The sequence below is a fragment of the Pelodiscus sinensis genome, chromosome 2 (assembly GCF_049634645.1).
Source record: "Pelodiscus sinensis isolate JC-2024 chromosome 2, ASM4963464v1, whole genome shotgun sequence".
Classification (NCBI taxonomy): Eukaryota; Metazoa; Chordata; order Testudines; family Trionychidae; genus Pelodiscus; species Pelodiscus sinensis.
Window position 1 is genome coordinate 225,830,090 of NC_134712.1, and position 21,817 is coordinate 225,851,906.

General features: G+C 44.0%; 1 protein-coding gene and 1 long non-coding RNA gene across 2 annotated transcripts in view; one reads left to right on the forward strand and one right to left on the reverse strand.

The window, feature by feature from the left end:
- Positions 1 to 4,406, reverse strand: part of LOC142827370 (uncharacterized) — a 38,834-nt gene extending 34,428 nt beyond the window's left edge. The window contains exon 1 of the long non-coding RNA XR_012902078.1: positions 3,875 to 4,406. This is a non-coding gene — a long non-coding RNA (uncharacterized LOC142827370). The remainder of the gene's footprint in view (positions 1 to 3,874) is intronic.
- APBB1IP (amyloid beta precursor protein binding family B member 1 interacting protein) overlaps positions 1 to 21,817 on the forward strand; it is a 111,561-nt gene that overhangs the window by 81,751 nt on the left and 7,993 nt on the right. The window contains exons 10-12 of the mRNA XM_014569656.3: positions 194 to 304; positions 14,402 to 14,500; positions 18,027 to 18,144. Of these exons, the coding sequence (XP_014425142.2) occupies positions 194 to 304; positions 14,402 to 14,500; positions 18,027 to 18,144 (328 nt within the window). The remainder of the gene's footprint in view (positions 1 to 193; positions 305 to 14,401; positions 14,501 to 18,026; positions 18,145 to 21,817) is intronic.

Here is a 21,817-nt window from a genome sequence, read left to right on the forward strand (position 1 = left end):
TGTATTGACCTTTCCCTATTTATCGTAAAGGTTACTACAGTTTAAGAGCAACTCAAATACTTATTCTCTCCAGTTTGATAAAATCCACAACAATTATAAGGAGATTCAGCATCAAAGCAGTTTGGGAAAAGATCCTTGAATGTGTGTGGCATCATAATTCCTTGTAACAGAATGTTTGGTCTCCATTTTTTAGACATCCCGGGATTTGGCTTGCTTTATACAGTTCGAGAATGTGAATGTTTATTATGGTATTCAGTACAAACTGAAATTCAAGGCACCTACAGATTACTGCTTTGTCTTAAAGGTATGTACAAGAGAAGTCTTTTATGCTAATGTGTGCTCTAACTGCTGCCATATAGAGATATGGTAAAGACCTGATCTTGTAAGGTGCAGAGTGCTTCCTGCGAAGTTATTGCATACCCTCAACTCCTAGTCACTTTGGACCTATTCAGCAACATACCGTTAGGATGTATGTAACTTTAAGCACATAAGTAGTTGCCCCGAGTACCTTGTTGAATTGGGGTGCGAAGATGATGCTTAACATCTTGCAGGAATAGGCCCATCACATGTCATGCCTTAAAACACCATTCTGTGAGGCAGGAGAAGAGCATGATGGGTCAGACCCACTCGTGTAACTACTATAGTCCAGTTGTCGGAGAAAGTATTGGATCTCCCCTTATTGCTTCTCTAAGTGAGGAAATGAGGGACTCCAAGCTTCTGTCCCTCTCAGGGAGATAAGGAGATGCCCCATTGCCACTGTATTCCAAATGGAGAGGTGAGCTCCTAGCGCAGGGCCAGAACTAGGGTTGCCAGGTGTCTGGTATTGACCCAGTACTTTTTCCAGTCACTTCAGGGTTGCATTAAACAGTCCAGAGCACTGAGGAAGCTATTCCTTTCAGTGACATTTTTTCCAGTTGAACTGTTCAGATTCCTCAGGAGATAATGAATGGAAAAGCTAGTTGACTAGTATCTTAGAGGTTTCTCAAGCAGGATGATTCAGAAAGCGTCTGAGGTGATGGAACAAACAGCTACTGCCTAATGCCCACTACTGTTAGATAGAAACAAGCCCAGCTGGAGCTAACTGAAAGGAGCTCAGGTGGCTAATCAGCATCTACCAGAAAGCTAAAGTCACATTTAGCTGCCCCTATCAATTCCTGAGCAGTAAACTGAAACTAATGTCTTTTGGAACCCTAGGAAGGCAGTGCAGTTTAGGGAAAGGGCTCTGGCCTAGACTTGTGGATAGTCAAAGTGTAAGTGTCCTTAAGCATTTGAAGAACCATAAATCTTGAAAGATTTTTCTCCCCTCTTACCCACTTGGCCTATGCTAGGCCATAACCCTCAATAAAATGAGACTAACCACTGGAACAGGCCTTTTATGTGTGAATCAGGCCTCCGATCAGGCCTTGGTTCCTTAAAGAAAGAGTTACACACAAGAAAAATAACAAAACCTAATAAAAATAAAGCTTCAGAAGAAAGCAAGCCCTTTGAGGGGCTGCATGTCAAAGGCTATGTCAAGACTACAAAGAAAAGTCAGAAAAAGATACGCAATTTGCGAACCGCAATTTGCTTATCTTTTTCTACTTTTCTTTTGAAAGAGGCTTTTGCAAAATGTGGCACCTCTGTACAGTGCCACATCTTGGAAAAACCTCCTTTTTCAACACATTTCTTCTTCCTCATAAAACGAGGTTTACAGGGATGGCAAAAGAGCGTGTCCGCTTTTCCAAATTTTTTTTTGGAAAAGCAGACATGTTCCTTGGACATGGCATAGCTTTTCTGGGATATATCCTGGAAAAGAGCTGCAGTTTAGACGTAGCCTAAGCATGCAGTTAATTCCATCTTCTTCAACTAACCATTACTTAACACTGGCCAAAATTTAAAGGGCATCACCCTTTATCTTAATAGCAGACCTTTTCCCTTTTGAGGCCAAATAGGGGCATTGCACCCTTCAGTTCTATTCCTCATTTTATACCAAAGATGGGGTGCTGGTATTATGAGCCCTTCTCCAAACAAACCAGCATTAATGCAGTCTCTGGCCACTCATGCATATGACAGAACACTAAGGGTATGTCTAGACTACATGGCTTCATCGACGGAGCCATGTAGATGAGTTTACTAGACATAGGAAAATGAAGCGGTGATTTAAATAATCGCTGTTTCATTTACATCAAAATGGCCACCGCGCTTTGCCGATCAGCTATTTGGCGGCACAGCGGGGCAGTCTGGATGCGCCGCGGTCAACAAGGGTATGCCTCATGAAATGAGGTTTACCGGAGTGGTCGACAAAGGTTTCCCTTGTCGACCGGGGTACGTCCAGACCGCCCCGTTGTGCCACCAAACAGCTGATCGGCACAGTGCCGCGGCCATTTTGATGTAAATGAAGTGGTGATTATTTACATCGCCACTTCATTTTCCTATGTCTAGTAAACTCATCTACATGGCTCCGTCGACGGAGCCATGTAGTCTAGACATATACTAATAGTACAGTCCTACAAAACTCTCCTGATCTCTGATACAGACAAGAGAAAAGTGATGCATTTGGAAACACTTCACTGATATTTGTAGCCACACAAGGATACCACTGCTGAAAGAAATAACTTGTAGTATCCTAGCTTTTCAAAGCACCCGCTTTTGTTGACAGGTCTGACTACTGAAATGAAGGAAAGGCAAAAGCTTGTGCTCATATTTCTCCAGGAGTCCATTTTCAGCAACCACTAGAAGAAATTACCTCTTACATCAGTAGTGAGTGTACAAGCTGAGAGTGTCCAGCACCATGTAGAATAGCACCTATACAATATAAACATAAAGCCGCTGTCCCTGAAATGTGGCTCTCGTATTAGAGATTGCATTGGGATCATCAGCATTCATTTCATACCTTTAGGTTGAAACCCTTCCAAAACCAGAGGCGCTCACGTTTACAAAAGGGGCAGTTCATCTCCTTGGTGAAATTTAACAGAAACCTTGATTAGTGTTTATTGTGTGTGAGAGAGAGGATATTCACCAGTTCCCAAGCTGGTTATCTCATGCCATGATGAAAAATCCTTTAAAGCAAACAAATAGCAAGGTAATCTATATGCAAATTGACTGGTTTAGTCAGTCTGAAGTGTCTGATACTGAGTGAATTTAATTATGGTTTATTGGTGCTGGTTTTGCTTGAGTAATCTGAAGCTAATGGTGCATAATACTGAATTAATCTAGGATGAAACAAAATGGTTTCCTGGGGATAAACTGAGACAAGGGCATCATCATACTTCATTTCTGAAGCTGGGTACATTTTCCTTTGTAGCCCATCTAGCAAAGCAATTTGCGTACCTTTTTCCAATTGTTTTTTTGGAAGAGGCTTTTCCGAAATTTGGCCCGTCTACACTAGGCCAAATTTTGGAAAAACCTCCTCTTTTGGAAGAACAAGAAGACAGGGCTCCTGAAAGAGCGCATCTGCTCTTCTGCAAAAAGTGTCAGAGGAGCAGACGCGTTCCTTGGACGTGGCAGAGTTGTGGGTCAATGCTCAGTTAACACTTTGCAGTAGTATTGTGTGAGTAAGTAATGTTACACATTTTTGAGCAAGGAAATTAATGAGATGCCTGAATATCAAGGGTGGAATTTCTGGAGAGTGGGGTCAGAGCAGCCACACGCTCCAGGAGGATCCCATTCCTCAGACGCTAAGAGAGTGAGGGTAAAGTACTTGCATTCCGTGCATGCCTCTCACACTTGGCTAGACCAGGGCAGTGCAAGAATTTTGGGATGGGTACAGTAGCTCAGAAACAACCCCAGACGTAAGCCAAATGTCCCATTCCAGAAAGGAGGGACTGGAGCCTGGCTCTGAGGGGCCAGAGGAAAGTAGCACAATGGAGACAGGGACCAGGGGGAACAGACTTACCCCTAATACATAATGGACCTCAGGTTGGGAAAAGCAGCAGAGACTGTGTCCTCTTGAGAGTTCAATTTATAACTGTGTTGATATGTGGTTTGATTATGACATGGTGAGCAGCATGGTGGGATCATTTTGAGACCCCCACATTTTAAAAGGACTCCAGTCGTGGGCTGTAAGTAACCCTAGTTTTGAGCAATTCGCCCTGAAAAGACACTCTCAGTGGTGCCCAGACCCGACTGGAATATTACAGTGGCGTAGTCATGCTAGGATCCACAGAACCAGATCAGTTGGGCTTTGGACCAAGACCCCACACTATTCTAAATTTGATTTTGGCATCGAGAGTTTGGTTGACTAAAGAGCAGCTGCACTGAGCCAGCTACAGTATGAGGGTCTTTGTAAAAAAGCCCTGCAAAACTTGTGCTCTGAAAGAGGGAAAAAAGCTTTTGGAAGAAAGCTTCTAGGGTGTGTCTAGACTACATGCCTACCTCAATGGAGGCATGTAGATTAGACAGATAGGCAAAGGGAAATGAAGCCACGATTTAAATAATCACGGCTTCATTTAAATTTACATAGCTGCCGCGCTGAGCCGACAAACAGCTCGGCTCCGCGCGCTAGTCTGGACGCACCGCGCTGACCTGAAAGCCTTTTATCGACATCCCCCTTATGCCTTGTAGGATGAGGTTTACAGGGGATGTCGATAAAAGGCTTTCATTTCAACAGGGGAGCGTCCAGACTAGTGCCCAGAGCTGACAAACAGCTGATCGGCTGTTTGTCGGCTCAGCGCGGCAGCCATGTAAATTTAAATGAAGCCGCGATTATTTTAATCACGGCTTCATTTCCCTTTTTCGAATACACAAATCTACATGCCTCCGTCAACGGAGGCATGTAGTTTAGACGTACCCCTAATGAGAACTGAGATCTTTGTTACTGGCCAGAGATGCTGCAGAAGAATGAGAGTGCAAGATCCAGTGAGAAGACTGCAACTTAAATATAAAGAAGAGATTGAAGAGTTTCATCAGCTATCCAAGCTGAGAAGGGCTAAGGCAGACAGAGAACATGCAGAGAGAATGGCAAAAATAGAGACAGGGAATCTTCTCCAGGAGTGGAGGGAAAAAATGAGCTCTCCCAAAATAGATCCTCTGGGTTCATCATAACGTGTGAGTAGGAAAAAGTTTAGGTAGTCCGTAAGGTTTATTGTTTTCATTGTTTGGGGTTTGGAAATTATGTCTGAACTGGTTAATTGTTTGGGTTTTTTTCCCCTCTCTGTAACCAAGAAGTAATCCCAGGGAGAATCCCTGAGCTTTGGTTCAATTCAGGGCTTTTAAGACCAATCCATTTAGGATGCTTGCAACGATAGTCTTGTTTTAATAATAAAAGTGGGGTTGGTTTTTTTGTTAATTGGTACTGGCTGATGTTTTGTGTTCTTAAACTTACATGCCTGGCTGCAGACAGGTTACCAGACAGAGAGCACAGGTTCATTGTTCTCTGCAAGGGTGTTATTTTTTATTTTTCCCAGCTCCGTGGGGAAATGAGGTTGGGTGATTCCAAGTGATTTCTTCCCTGGAAAAGGAAATTTGTACACTTCGTGGTGGCTGTACCAATGGATTTCAGGAGAAACTGAAATCAGGAAAACTTTTTTTGTCTCTGGTTACTGCAGAGACAGGATCTGACAGTGTGTTTTAATTTTGCTAGCTGGCCCCCATTACCTACACTCGAAGTGCCAAGTTGGGGAATTCAGCCATGTGTGAGAGGCATGCATGGAATGCAAGTACTTTCCCCTCACTCCCTTAGCATCTGGGGAACAGGATGAAAAGCAAGCAGTGTCCCAGGGCACATGGCTGCTGCCTCTCCTCTCCCCTGCCCCTCCCAAAATTCCACCCTTGCTGAACATGTATTGTTTACTTTTCATTTTCACAGTTGGAAGGTGAAATAAGATAATATATTCTTGAGATACTCTCAATCACCTGCTCTTTAGTCTTGTTTTGGCACAAACCATAGAAACCACATCTTTCAGTTTCTATTTCATTGCAAGCTTTCAGTATCTTTTTGTTTTCTTTAGGTGCAGGGTTTACTTTATTCTCTAAATTCATCTCTGCACAAAGTATTTGGTTTTGTTAGACTTCTTGAAAAATAATGTCTTTGTACTCATGTTTTATTGTTCTTTATCTGTAAAAATAATGCCTTGGAAGGACACAGTGTGCCATAGGTGTTTATTCGTTCTGTGTTCCAGGGCTGGAAAAATAAAAGGGGTGCCCAACAACCACTGGCAGCCCTGCAGATGAGCTTCTCTCTTCCTGCCTTACTACCCTCTGCTAATCAGGTCCTCCCCCTCCACTCCCACCACCTCCTACCCACCGCTGATCAGCAGTGAGGTGCTGAGGGTGTGGAGGAGCAGGGACAGAAAAAGGCAAGGGAGTGGGTAGAGTAGGGTATGGGGAAAAGTTGAGGATGGGGTAGGAACTTGGAGTAAGGGGTAGAGTGGGGGGCATGACCTGGAGTAGAGTGGGGCTCAAGCACCTGCCTGGGAACTGGGGAAATCGGTGTGTTACCTGACCCTTGGAAAGAAGCCAGAGGGTTAGAGTGGAGAACTGAAGGTCAGGGCCTGAGTTCTTTTATTCCTGACCCTTTTATGGGTTTTCTGGCAAGTCTCTCAGGGTACGTCTGTACAGCAGGGCTAAACTCAAAATAAGCTACACAACTTGAGCTACGCTCATTGCACTTATTTCGAAATAGAGCACTCTTCCTCCGACTTCCCTTACTCATACAATGAGGGATATAGGAGTTGGACTAAGCAGTCCTCCAGCTCAACAATATTTCGACATTATGTCGAAAGAACTGCTTGTGTGTAGACATGGACTATGTAACTTCGGAATAACATCCGTTATTCTGAAGTAACGCTGCTATATAGGCGTACCTCAAAGGCCTAATTTTCAGAAGGGATGAGAACCTGCAGCTCTCTGATTTCATATAGAATTTTAACACTTTTGAAAATCAAGCCCTTAACACCATCTGCAAAATGGTGATACTACTTCCAATTTATACTACTATTTATAATACTACTTCCAATTTACGGAAGGAAAGTGCTATTGAAATACAGTGCATTTGAATATAAGAAAATCTGTTAGCGATTATATTTGGGGCTTATTTTAACAAAGTAGGTTTCTGTGGCTTTTAACATGAAGTCTGAATTCCCTTTCTGCTTCCTTGGATTTTGCCTGCATGTTACCACTTTTCCCTGGAGCCATGACTTCTGAGGAGTTGCTTTTTGAATTGTTGTCCTTTATAATTCACTTAATTGCTGAATATTTCAAGGAAAAAGGAAATAAACCTTGTCGGAGGAGAATGATGTTTTTGCTTTGCCCTCTGATGATTGCAGTGACCTTTCCTGAACACAGTATGCACTGAGCCCAGACCTGTGTTTGCTGTGTGCTGGGCAACACTATAAGGCATTCTTGAGGCTGAGTTCCTCAGTGTTGTTCAACTGTATGGCTCTTCATCACCCCCAGACTACAGCAATGGCATGTTTAGCTGGCATAGTCATCCTACTTCCTTTTCAGCATTGTGTATTGTAGTGCACATGCTTCTCTCATTGTTTGTCCAAGTTGAGTTAATTGCAAATTTCCTTTCAAGGAAGTTCTTATAAGCAACACTAAATGCAGTATTTGAAAAACTGAGGGAGACTCACAGCATCAACAAAGTGCTGTTCATTTTGTTGGGAAGAGAGGACCCTCTTTCTCAGGTGTGGGCAGTGTGTCCTGCCATTTGATAACACTGCTATAAAACCATTGAAAAGTATTTGATGCCATCTGCTGGACTTAACAGAATATTACAAGTCACAAATTCCCTGAAGCAAAATGCAGGACAATGTAGCACTTTAGGGTGTGTCTAGACTACATGCCTCCTTCGACGGAGGCATGTAGATTAGCCAGATCGGAAGAGGGAAATGAAGCCGCGATTAAAATAATCGCGGCTTCATTTAAATTTAAATGGCTGCCCCGATCTGCCGATCAGCTGTTTGTCGGCAGATCGGGGGAGTCTGGACGCGATGCCCCGACAAAGAAGCCTTTCTTCATCGACACAGGTAAGCCTCGTGAAACCAGGTTTACCTGTGTCGATGAAGAAAGGCTTCTTTGTCGGGGCATCGCGTCCAGACTCTCCCGATCTGCCGACAAACAGCTGATCGGCAGATCGGGGCAGCCATTTAAATTTAAATGAAGCCGCGATTATTTTAATCGCGGCTTCATTTCCCTCTTCCGATCTCGCTAATCTACATGCCTCCGTCGACGGAGGCATGGAGTCTGGACACAGCCTTAAAGACTACTAACAAGGAGTAGTCTTGTTCGAAGTAACTTTCATAGGCGCTATACTAGCGCTCCGTTAGTTCGAATTTAATTCGAACTAACGGAGCGCTTAGTTCAAACTAGGCAATCCTCATTACACGAGGATTAAGCCTAGTTCGAACTAGCTAGTTCGAATTAAGGGGTGTGTAGCCCCTTAATTCGAACTAGTGGGAGGCTAGCCCTCCCCAGTTTTCCCTGGTGGCCACTCTGGCCAACACCAGGGAAACTCTACTGCCCCCCTCCCGGCCCCGGACCCCTTAAAGGGGCACGGGCTGGCTACGGTGCCCGTGCCAGGTGCAAGCCTGCCAGCACCCAGCCAGCAGACCCTGCACCTGGCACGGATCTAGCCACAAACCCGATGCCCCCCAGCCCTCCCCCTCTTCCCGGGACCAGGCTGGCGGCTCCCGGGAGCTTGCCCGGGACCGCAAGAGAGGGGCACCCGCCTGGTCTAGTGCGGACATTGTGGACCTCGTCCACGATCTCCGCACTAGGCACAGGAAAGTGGCCGGCTTGGGCAGGATAGCTGCCAGCCTGGCCACCCAGGAGCAGATGTGCAAGAGAATCAAGGGGGTCCACTGAGACCCCCGACCCTGAGCCCTGAGCTTACAATGGCCGTCCTGGGTCAGACCAAAGGTCCATCTAGCCCAGGAGCCTGTCTGCCAACAGCGGCCAACCCTAGGGACCCTGGAGGGGATGGACCGAAGACAGTGACCAAGCCATTTGTCTCGTGCCATCCCTCTCCAGTCTTCCACAAACCTTGGGCAGAGACACCACTCCTACCCCCTGGCTAATACCACTCCATGGACCCATCCTCCATGACCTGATCTCACTTCCCTTTAAACTCTGATCCAGTTCTTGCCTTCTCAGCCTCCTGCAGCAAGGAGTTCGACAGGTTGGCTCTTTGCTTTGTGAAGAAGAACTTTCTGTTACTAGTTTGAAGCCTGCTACCCATTCCTTTCCTTTGGTGTCCTCTAGTCCTTCTTTATGGGAACTAATGAAGAACTTTTCTATATGCACCGTGTCCACCCAACTCCTGCTTTTAGAGACCTCTATCCTGTCCCCCTCCGTCTCCTCTTTTCTAAGCTGAAAAGTCCCAGTGTCTTTAGCCTCTCTTCATATGGGACCTGTTCCCAACCCCTGATCATTTTAGTTGCCCTCCCCTCTCCCAGCCTCTCTCTTCCCCTCTCCCACCTCCTTTTCCCAGTCTCCCCAAGTTTTGTTCAATAAAGACAGATTCCATTTTGGAAGACACGTTATCTTTATTTTGTACATCAAGAAGAGGGGCTAGGGAAGGGTAAGTGGAAGGAGGTGAGGGAGGAATGGGGCACGAGCCCCCGATGGGGAGGACTGGGCTGGCTCCCTGGGCTTCTGGGGGTGGAAGCTCTCCTGCAGCCCCCCAATTGCCCCCTCTCTCCAGATTGCAGCCTGCTGCACGTGCAGCCGGGCTGATGGCCGAGTGCTGTGATGTGCCCAGGGTGGGAACTCAGGGCACTCCAAGCCAGGACTGCTTTGCAAGCGGGGCACCCCTGAGAACTGTCTGTCCGGGGTGGGGGTCGGGACCCTTTAAGCACAGCCCTCGGTTAGCCTGAGAAAGCATCTCCACGCTCTAAGTCCTCCTCTGATGCCCTGCCAGCACTACTTCCGGCCATCCGCTTCAGGGTCCACTTAATGTGGACGCGCTAGTTCGAATTAGCAAAACGCTAATTCGAACTAGTTTTTAGTTCTAGCTGCGTTAGTTCGAATTAGCTTAGTGTGGTATGTCCTGTGGTTGTTGGTAAGATACCATACTCCAAGAGGCTCTGGGAGACAGACCCATAGTCTCCTATAGACAACCACCTAACCTCAAGATGATTCCAACCCTGGTACCTTCCCTTGCAACAAACCCTGTTGCCAGCTTTGTCCACATATTCATTCTGCTGATACCATTATTGGACCTAACCAAGTGAGTTATAAGATCAAGAACACATATTCCTGCGCATCCAGAAATATAATTTAGGCTATCATGTGCCGAAAGTGTCCGTCTGCTATGTACATTGGACAAACATCTCAGACACTTCGCCAAAGGATTAATGCCCACAAAACAGATATCAGACAAGATCACAAAGAAAAAACAGCTTCTTGCCATTTTAACCAGAAAGGACACTCTCTTAATGACTTAACCACCTGCATTCTGCTACAAAGACCTTTTACATCTGCACTTGAAAGGGAATCCTCTGAACTGTCGTTCATGTTAAAATTCGACACTCTCCGGGAAGGAATGAACAAACACTCAAACTATCTTATCCATTACCAAGATAGCTTCCCCAATTATCACCTCTAATACCATTAGCTCACAGACATCCCACTCTCCCCACCTCTAATATCATCAATTCACAGACACTTACCTTCCTTCCTTCCCGCCCCCCGCATCCCCCTCCTGTTCTGAAATGTGATTTGTCCTTTTCATATGTGTTCACTTTTTTTTAATTGTATCCTTTGGTATATATGGTTGTGACTATTTTCTTCTACTATTTGATCTGAGGAAGTGGGTCTGGCCCACGAAAGCTCATCATCTAATAAACCATCTTGTTAGTCTTTAAAGTGCTACATTGTCCTGCATTTTGCTTCAGCTACCCCAGACTAACACGGCTACATTTCTATCACAAATTCCCTGACATCTTGTGAAAGGAGTGCCATTGGTTTAAATTATCCGTATGTCTATTCTAACCTCCTATATTAGAAGGCCTCTGGTCTGGAGACGTTCTTCACAACAGGAAACTGAACTGAACTTTGGATGTTCTGAATTGGAATCTCTCAGGATAAAAAAGCAACAGTGTACTTGGATCGAAGCAGTGAAATATGTCAATGATAATGTCCATGTAAACCTTCTGCCAGCAAAAATTGCCAAGATCAAATATGAGAGTTCCTCCTAGATTTCACCAATATCACAGGCGTGAACCCCTTCTCAGAAACACAGGAAAATGGAAAACTTCCTCTGTACATTCTTAATGGGCAAAACTTCCCTCGTGACATATACCAACTCTGTGTATAAAACAAAGAAAAACTTTCCAATTATACTAGTAGTGGTTAAAACAGTTTTCCACAGTCTCTTTGGTAGTAATCCTTTGCCTTTGTTTCCCCACCTGCTTATATGAACAGCTGATGGACATATGTCCTTATGGCTGTGTCCAGACTCAGGGTTTTTTTCGGGAAAAGTAGCCTTTTTCCGAAAAAACTTCCCCTGCGTCCAGACTCAAGCCGCGTTCTTTCGAAATTAAATCGAAAGAACGCGGCTTTTCTTTCGATGGCGGTAAACCTCATTTCACGAGGAAGAACGCCTTCTTTCAAAAGTTCCTCTTTCGAAAGAAGGCGTTCTTCAATGTAATTAGGGCTTCTTCAAAAGAGAGCATCCAGACTCACTGGATGCTTTCTTTTGAAAAAGCAAGCCGCTTTTTCGAAAGTTCAACGTGCAGTCTAGACGCTCTCTTTCGAAAGAGGCTCTTTCGAAAGTATCTTTCGAAAGCCTCTTTCGAAAGAGGCTTGCAGTCTAGACATAGCCTATGACACCTCACATCCTCGCTGGTATACCCGAAAAACCCCATGCTGATGTGCTTTTTTTATCAGTCCTGGAATTTGGGAGTGCAGACAGGCAGGTCCATCCCTGGCCCCACCCAGGAGAAAGTAATGCCTAGCATCCTGGAAGAAATGCCTTAGTACTATGTCGGCATCATATCTTATGATGGAGTCTTCAGCTAGTGGTGTTATGTAGGTGCCAAATCTAGGCCCTTACCAGAGTTCACTCAGTTCTATCACTGCACTATGGTAGAGGTTCAAGGATGTAGTCTTAACTACAGTCCCAGCCACAAAAGATTTACTTCTCACCAGGTGGGAACTCCTTTCTCAGGTGTGACTAACTGTACTGACCATCTCTGCAATGGTTTTGGTTATGGCAGCTCTCTTCAGAGCATATTAAATATTGCTTTATACTCTTTTGTCATACAATACGATAGCCTTTAATTTTCCCCTATATCCAACACTTTACTTTTGACCAAAACAACCAGTTGTTCACATTAGTAGGGCAGATAACCATGTAAAAGAGGTCTGCTCATCCTGTCTCCTCTCTGGGTTCACCAATAGATGGTAGCAGAAAGCTCCTTCCCTGAATGCCATAGGACACTCCCATCTTTGTATATCTCTCTGCCAAACCTAAGTTTCCACTTCATGCACCTGATGAAGTGGGCTCCAGCCCACAAAAGTATTCACCCAGATAGAACTGTTAGTCTGTAAGGTTCTACAGGACTCCTCATATTTTTTGCTGAGACAGACTAACATGGCTACCCCTCTAGGAGCTGCCAGGTTTACTTCCTACACTACTGTAGCATCAGAAGTTAGTCCCTTCAAAATCTAAATCTAGGAGGTGCAATTTTCAGACAAGCAATCAGACTGAATTGCAAGGATATGTCAGTGTTGAGCAGTGGCAGGAGGGGTTCCTAGAACTGCTTCAAAGACTCAAAGGATTTAAATGCCCTGAAAAAAGAGCTTCAGGGGGGTAGTCCAGTTAGTCTGTAATTGGAAAAACTTAAAAAACAACAAATAGTGTAGCAGCACCTTAAAGACTAAGAAAACAAGTAGATGGTATCATGAGCTTTTGTGAGTACAAGAAGTGGGTTGTACCCATGGAAGCTCATGATACCATCTACCTGTTTTGTTAGTCTTTAAGGTGCTGCTAGACTATTCAGGCTACGTCTACACTGGCATGATTTTCCGAAAATGCTTTTAACGGAAAAGTTTTCTGTTAAAAGCATTTTCAGAAAAGCACATCTAGATTGGCAGGATGCTTTTCCGCAAAAGCATTTTTTGCGGAAAAACATCCGTGGCCAATCTAGACGCGGTTTTCTGCAAAAAAGCCCCGATCATCATTTTCACGATCGGGGCTTTTTTGCAGAAAATAGTACTGTGCTGTCTACACTGGCCCTTTTGTGCAAAAGTCTTTCGTAAAAAGACTTTTGCCCGAACGGGAGCAGCATAGTATTTCCGGAAAAGCACTGATGATCTTACATGAGATCGTCAGTGCTTTTCCGGAAATTCAAGCGGCCAGTGTAGACAGCTGGCAAGTTTTTCTGCAAAAGCAGGTGATTTTGCGGTAAAACTTGCCAGTCTAGACACAGCCTTCATTGTTTAAGTTTTTTACCGTGGAAAAAGAGGTTATGTTTGGTAGTGTTGCATTATGTATAATCCTACAGCTCCAACAGGTGAAATTTTGGAGAGAGTTACAAAGATAAAGGAGCATAAACCAAAAACTTGGAGGAATACGATTTAGAGCTAGATCCACAGGAAGATAACTAGTCAATAGACAAAAATTGGATTCAGCTGAAGGTCTGTTCTTATCCAAACTGAATGGCTGTGTCTACACTGGCATGAATTTCCGGAAATGCTTAAAACGGAATAGGATTCCGTTTTAAGTTTTTCCGGAAAAGGAGCGTCTACATTGGCAGGCTGCTTTTCTGGAAAAGCCCTTTTTCCGGAAAAGCATCTGTGGCCAATGTAGACGCGCTTTTCCGGAAAAGAGCCCCGATCGTCATTTTCGCGATCGGGGCTTTTTTCCTGAAAAGACTACTGGGCTGTCTACACTGGCCCTTTTCCGGAACAGTGTTCCGGAATAAGGACTTATGCCCGAGCGGGAGCAGAATAGTTTTTCCGGAATAGCGGCTGATTTTGTACAGTACAGCATCGTTGCTTTTCCGGAAATTCAAGGGCCAGTGTAGACAGCTCACAGCTTATTCCGGAAAAGTGGCTGATTTTCCGGAATAAGTGGCCCAGTGTAGACACAGCCAATATGCTTTTTAGAAATGGCAATCATGCTGAGCTTTCAGAGTGGATGTGTTACAGATTGCAACAGACTTCCTCTGTTTACACATTGAATGCTAGACACTGAACCATGATATTTCTAAACTTTAGGTCACACTTTAGCTTTCTAAACTTAGATATTCACATTGCAGATCTCTCTTACAATTTGGTATAAGCTAATGCTACAAATATCCCTATGAGCTGCAGTTGGTGATTTCACTCTTTTTACACACTGATAATTGTCATCTTCATGTTCATGTGCTCTAGAAAGGCAGTGTTTCCATTGCAATCACCCTATGGGGCTTTTACTTTTTAACATTTTGCCTGATATATGTATGTTTCTAACTGCGAGAATTATTCATTCCAGCACCCGCAGATTCAAAAGGAGTCACAATATATCAAGTATTTGTGCTGTGATGATCAATCGAGTCTACAGCAATGGGTAACAGGAATAAGAATTGCCAAGGTGAGAATGAAGACATTTTCTTCTTCCCCTCCCACCCAACTCCCTCAGAAAACTGGCTGTCATCAAGGCTCACTGCACTGAGTCAGTGTATTGTAAGTGGCTTGATCCTAGCTTCTGTAACTGCCACTGTTTCTTGTTGTGGGATGACACCAAATACACATCATAGTTTCTACATCACCATCATCTCCACTAGCTTGGGGAATTGAAATCACAATTCATCTCTAGTATCTTGCACATCTGCACTTTGTAAGCATGCTGCATTCCTGGCCTTTGGCATACTTTTTTCATTCTAACATAGATGGGTACTATTTCTGTCATGCAACTTAGACATACATCCACAAAGGAACTTAGTGCTGCATGTTGCAATGCCTAAATTTAGATGCCTTGGGGAGAAACAAAAGTCACTGGAACAGCAGTACAATCCACAAAGCCGAGTTAGGTGCCTAGATTCCCTCAACAATGAATGGGGAGAGTGGGGCACCTTAGAATGCAGTCTTCAAAAGCCAGCATGCTAGGTGGGGAGCCACCTCAAATAGCCAATGGGAGGTACCAATGAGGGGTGGTGGCCTACGTGTCTATATCTGTTAGTGATCCACAACTAGGAACTACTCTCCTGGCATCAGTCACTAAAGCTGCCTAAGTTGTTTCTAGGGAGAATGAGTTAAACACCTGCCTTTCTCCGTACAAGCAGACGGATGAATAGAAAGAGGTGTTGGTGTGGCTGGGTTATGAGATGGGGAAAGGCTTTGAACAGGTGTCTCCTACCTGTCAAGTGAGTACTCTGAGCTATGGAACAGTCAGATGTGGGTCTCCCTCCCTCCTCTCCTGGTGATGCTGTTCCACTGTGGATAAATTCTTAGGCTCAGTGGACCAGAGAGCCTCATGCTTAGGGCACTCATGTGGGAGACCCACATTCCAGTTTTGCTGCTCCAGTGATTAGTTATTTATCCAAAATATAACAGTTTCACCAGGAGAGATGGAGGGAACTCCATGCCAGGAGACTCCTCTTGAAATCCTTTCTCCACATTAGGCAGAGAGGAGAAGAATTGGAACTGGGTATCATAGACAAGTGCACTTACCACTAGACTTCAAGTTATAAGGTGAAGTCACTACTAGTTCCTTCTTCTTGATTTTTAATTAGATCTATTCTGGTAGGCAGCCTCTAAACCAGTGTTTCTTAAACTTTTTAAGACTGAGGAACACCAAGCAATAATTGCTTTTTATGAGGAACACCAAAGATTTTTTGTTAACCAAAAACAAAAACAAAAAAAAAGGAAGGGGACTTGGGGGGGGAGGGAGTTATTGAGCAAAAAAAAAAAAAAAGTCACCTGCCCCTTTAAGGGCAGCCATTTTGAACTCTGTTGTTCTCCGCGGCACACCTCTGACTGCCTCGTGCTGCGGAAACACCTCTCTAAACATACTTATAGGATGGGATACTTCAGCAAGAAAGGCATTCATCTTCCCCTAGTTCATGGATCACTTTGGAGGTTAGGTGGTAGATAAACATACAGATGCCTAGAGGGAACAACAGTGCACATGCCTGGAGACAGAAATGTAAGCAAAAACAAAGCTAGGCAGTTGTATGGATTGCAGTGAAACTTCGTGTTTTGTGGATTGAAGTGAAGCCTAAAACTGGGACTTAGGTGCATAAGCCCCTCTGCTCAAATCTACAAAAGGTTCTTGCATTCGCTGTGGCACTAAGTTGAAATAAGTTACCTCACATATATACTGTCAGTTCCTGAATATACTGTGTTTAAAATGTACTTAAAATATTCCATTAGTGTGTTACAGAATATTTTAAAATCACATCTCTAAAAAATCATCACTTCCCAGGTGCCCTTGGGCATGGGGGTGCCAGTTCAATAGTACTGCATAGGGCCCCATAAATCCTAAGGATGGGCCAGGGTCTGAGGATCTTTTCAGATACTGAAGTGAAATGTAGTGGTGTTATTCAGCAGGCAATTGTACGTAAGCTATAGTACCCAGCACAGGGTTCTTTTGCAAGCTTGGGCACAAAACACACTGTGCATCTTTGAGCAAGTCAATGAGGGTATGTCTACACTACCCCGCTAGTGCGAACTAGCGGGGTAATGTATGCATACCGAACGTGCAAATGAAGCCCGGGATTTGAATTTCCCGGGCTTTATTTGCATAAGCCGGCCGGCGCCATTTTTAAATGCCGGCTTGTTCGAACCCCGTGCCGCGCGGCTACACGCGGCACGGGCTAGATAGTTCGAACTAGCAAGCCATTCCGAACTATCTGTACGCCTCGTTCCACGTTCGGAATGGCTTGCTAGTCTGAACTATCTAGCCCGTGCCGCGTGTAGCCGCGCGGCACGGGGTTCGAACAAGCTGGCATTTAAAAATGGCGCCGGCCGGCTTATGCAAATAAAGCCCGGGAAATTCAAATCCCGGGCTTCATTTGCACGTTCGGTATGCATACATTACCCTGCTAGTTCGCACTAGCGGGGTAGTGTAGACATACCCTGAAACCCTCAGTCCCTCAGTTTCCCAATTGTGTTATATAAATAATTATGCTTCCCTCTCGCCCCCCTTTACAAAGTGCTTTGAAGTATTATTTCAGTATATTTTATTACTAGAAGATTTACCCAATGTTACTCAGGTCCTTAATTAATTTTTGGGTTTTGGACAATAAAATGAACATGTACATGCATCATTTAAATCATTGCTGTGGGGTGGAGCTAGGGATTACAGGTTCAGTATGCAGGGTGCCCCCAGGGACAGAGGACAGCCCCAATCCTCTCTCACTGCAACTGTGTGGGGCCAGGTGAGAAGCACCTCTCCATGGTCACTGCAGTTCCAGTGGCACAGCCAGGGGAGGGGTGCATGTCCTCTGGCTGAGGCAGGTCCAGGTTCATATGCCTCCTGCATTCTCCAGTCACAGTGAGGAATGCAGCAAACTGTGCACCTTTCTCTTACTCCCTGACAAAGGAGTGGGGAGTTTTCCACCACCAGGGGTGGGAGGTTCAGGGCAAGGGCAATCTTGGATAGGGGGGTGCCCAAGCCAGCCTCTTTGACCTGCCTGGTGATTCTTTCTCTTGTTTGTATAGTTCTCTGAGAAGCAATCCCATTTTCCTGGCCCCACCAAACCCCTTACGCTGCTTTGTTATAAAAGAAAGCTGTATACTAAATCTGGAGATCCTAGCTCTTACCATGTCTTAGGAGGAGTTCTTGAACAAACACACAAAATCTCTCAAATATACAGTAGAGAATCATATAAAGTGCTACAGAGTTATTTAAGCACTTATCTTGCATTGAGTGGATCGTAGGGCAGAATCCCACTGAAATCAATACGGTGCAGGGATCAATAGACAGCACAGGTAGAGGGATTTTCCCAGGCACATCCCAGCAGATTCAAAAGTCATAATTTATAGAAATAGCTGCTTTTTAAAAACAAATTGGAAAATAGATAAAAAATGCAGCTCACACCAAATGTGTGTTTGAACCTGCAGACAGGTGCACTGAGACTCTGCTCCAGGATTAAAGGTGCACTTTATTTCCACAGTATGGCAAGACACTGTATGATAACTACAAACGTGCAGTACAAAGGGTCAGCTTGGCCTCTCAATGGGCAAACCTTGTGACTGTGGAACCAGCTGTCACTGCAGGATCATTCTTGACAGGTAAGCAAAAAAACTTCAAAAACGGGCTATAAGGTAAAACTGCTGAGCTAGAATCCATATGCAAATTTGACACCATCAGAATGGGTCTGAATAGGGACTTGGAATGGCTCACTTATTAGCATAAGTAATTTTCCACTTTAGGTATTCTCACCTTCTTATCCACATCCACCCTGATTGAATTAGCTCTGCTGTAGCATTCCCATCTCTATCTCTATTACCTGTTTCTTTTTCTTTCACTTCATGCATCTGATGAAGTGAGCTGCAACTCATGACTGCTTATGCCATAATAAAATTGTTAGTCTTTAAGGTGCCACCGGATTCTTTGTTGTTTTTGCTGAAAAGTTCAGGTTCTGGGGAACAACAAAGGGACTGAGTTCCAAGAACTAACTCTGTGTCCACTGCTCCATTTGAGAGGCTTGAGAGGTTGTTCTGGGGAACAACAAAGGGACTGAGTTCCAAGAACTAACTCTGTGTCCACTGCTCCATTTGAGAGGCTCCATTTGAGAGGCCGGAGGGATGGAGGATTGGCTCGAATTTGAGTCTATGATGGTGAGCACACTGAAGACAATAGAACAATGACCGACTTCCGTGTTTTTTCACACAAATTCAGGAATCCATGCTAGCATATGCACCTCTATGATTTTGACCACTAACAAGAATACAGGCATAGGTTGTACGTGATCACACAAAACACTGCATGCCTCTCACAGCAGATGACTAGCTTTCTTTTAGTCTACACAGTGAGCTTTAGTATATGTGGGTTGGAGAAGCTTTGATCATTTTAAATTCTGACTTCAGTGGGAGACGTGTACTCAGGGGTTTTAAATATTTACATGGATGTGTGTGCAAATTATATACACAGCCAGACACACACAATGGAACACAATAAAAAACAAATTACCTTCAGATTATTTTCATACATTATAACATCAAATATAGAATAGAAGCAGAACGATAAACCTGTACTTCCACTGCCTATTAATCTGAAATTATTGCTCATATTGAATGGTCATATACCTTTGAAAGATCATATTAACTGTTATCTCTGTAGACTCATCTATTGAGGGTTAGCATTCTAGAACAGGCAGGTTACTGGGACTATATGTACACTGGTTATATCTATCACAGTAGTCGAACATAGAATGTGTAAAGCAATCACACACTAGCCCAAAACAAAAATACAGAGTATTATATCTGACCAGAACTTGTCCTCCCCTCCCTATTTTATCATATGGAATGTCTAACAATAGCAGCTGCTGGCTGGCATTATAAAATGGGTCTGGGCATTTTTTTCAAACTGCCATACACAATATTGGCTGGAATAAATAGCAGCAATCTGCAGTCCTGCACTAACATGAGAGAGAGTTTTGTTTAATCAGCCTCAATAATAACTGAAGCATTGCTCAGATGGCAGGTGGAGCTTCCTGTTCTCCCATCTCATCTCTAGTATAAATGGTGATTGGAATGTTGTGGCCAACATTTATTGCAACTGCAAACACCCAAATAGTAGAGTCTGTGTTTCTTTAAGGGTCCTTTGTGCCAAAGTAATCTCATCTCTGTCTTGCTACATTAATCTCCATATGTTGGCACACACGATGTATAGCTGTGCCAGCACAACATCAGGGTTTTCAAAAGACCAAGGCGGCTGCTTTTCCCTAGATATAACTGTGCAAAGGACCTATTGCTATTATATTTTGGACAAAGTTTCCGTTTAGCTATTCCCTATTTTCTGGATTGTATCACTTTGCCAGACAGTGATCTGTGGAGCGGGTCAGCTTACAGCACTCCATCTTTATCCACCATCATCCCTTCTAGGTTTAGCAGAACTCAAGATTAAAACATTTTTTACCAGAATGACCCACAAGCACCCACAAATTGTTCTTCGGTGCCATTCATAGGCCATGAAGGGAAAACGTCCCCCAGCTAAGCAGCTGCATTATGGATCCCTTCTGGTCTGCCAACCTCTTTGCAGAGTGCTTGCACTCACTGGCTTGTGCTTACTGGCCTACATACTTGATTGTTTCCACTATGGAAGTTCCTTGTAAAATTGCTAAAAAATATTATGCCCATAATTAGTATATGACTTTGCATTAAGTAGATTTATTTCAAGGACAACATGAAAAGCAGAGACCACAGGCCAAGTTCTACCCTGACTTGCATCACGTGAAGGGCTGACTTATCCACTAGGCACAGGAGGCACAGTACCTAGGGCCCACGATACTTTTAGGGGCCCATGAAATTGTTTTAATTTCTTTTAAAATCAGAAGGAAAAAAATGAACTTTTAGGGTCGAAGAAAATGTTTTAATTTTTTTCTCGCATCAGAAAAAAAATGAAACTTTTAGGGCCCACGAAAATCTATTAAATTTTGCCTAAAACAGAAAAAAAATAAAATGTTGAAGTATTTAAAGTTATATCAAAAATAATTTTTAATATTGATATTTCAGGGCTCGCCGAACCGTGGTGAGCCCCGCTCGCCAGCTGAGCTGTCTGGCGATCTGCGCATGCACAGATCATTCTGCACATGTGCAGATTGCCCAAACCCGGCTCTTCCGGGTTGCAATCTACTCTCCACGGGTGAGTCGATTGCATTATTTGTCGAGCCCTGGATAGTATTATGATGGGAGGGGTCCACGAAGGCAAAAGTGCCTAGGGCCCACGAAAGTCATAAAGCTGCCCTGATCACATGTAGGACTTGTGAAATCATTGACACAGCAGAGTATGATTGCTTCTCTAGTTGTTAAAGTTGTGAGATCTGTGTATCCTCTAATCATGTCATTTATTGTTAATACTTGGAACGTTGCACATCATATTCATAGCCCCTATTTGCTACATGGACATGTGCAGTGATTTTATTTGCATATGCCAGGACTAAAAACACCTGCTGTGCTCAGACATGTTTTGCAGGATATTAAGTACTCATTAAAACCCCTAATCCAAGAAGAACTTGAACACAAGCAATCTCATCGACTAGTCCTGTGGTTAAAGTGACATACATTTAACTGCTTTGCTGGACGAGGCTTTACATTTGTTGTTAGATAAATTATGGCCAGCTAGTTACATGGTTTGTTAGGAAAGAATTCAAAGTTCAATGCTTTCTGATGCAGAAATGACTATCCTGAAATATCATGTAGACACTTCAGAATATTTAGGACCTTCAGTGGGAGCACTTCTGAGAATCAGGTCCTTTTTCCCAGTCAGTTTTCTGTGCCTTTCATTGTTAGAGAGACTGCTGTTGAATTTTAATGTACATGTTTCTGCAGCAACAGTGTCTATTTCTTTTCCAAACCTATCAAATGGCTATAAACTGGCTGGTAACAAGTTTAGGCTTGAAATTAGTCAAAGGTTTCTAACCATCAGAGGAATGAAGTTCTGGAATAGGCTTCTAAGAGGAGTGGTGGGGGAGCAAAAAACCTAACTGACATTAAGACTCAGTTTGATAAGTTTATGGAGGGGATAGCAGGATGGGACTGTCTACAATGGCAAGTAGTCAGTCTGTGACTGCTAGCAGGAAATATCTCCCAAGAGCCAGAGATGGGGCACTAAATAGGAAGAGCTCTGAGATACTACAAAGAATTCTTTCCCAAATGTCTAGCTGGTAAGTCTTGTCCACATACTCAGGGTCTGATTGCTATATTTGGGGTCAGGAAGGAATTCCTCCTGGGTCAGATTAGC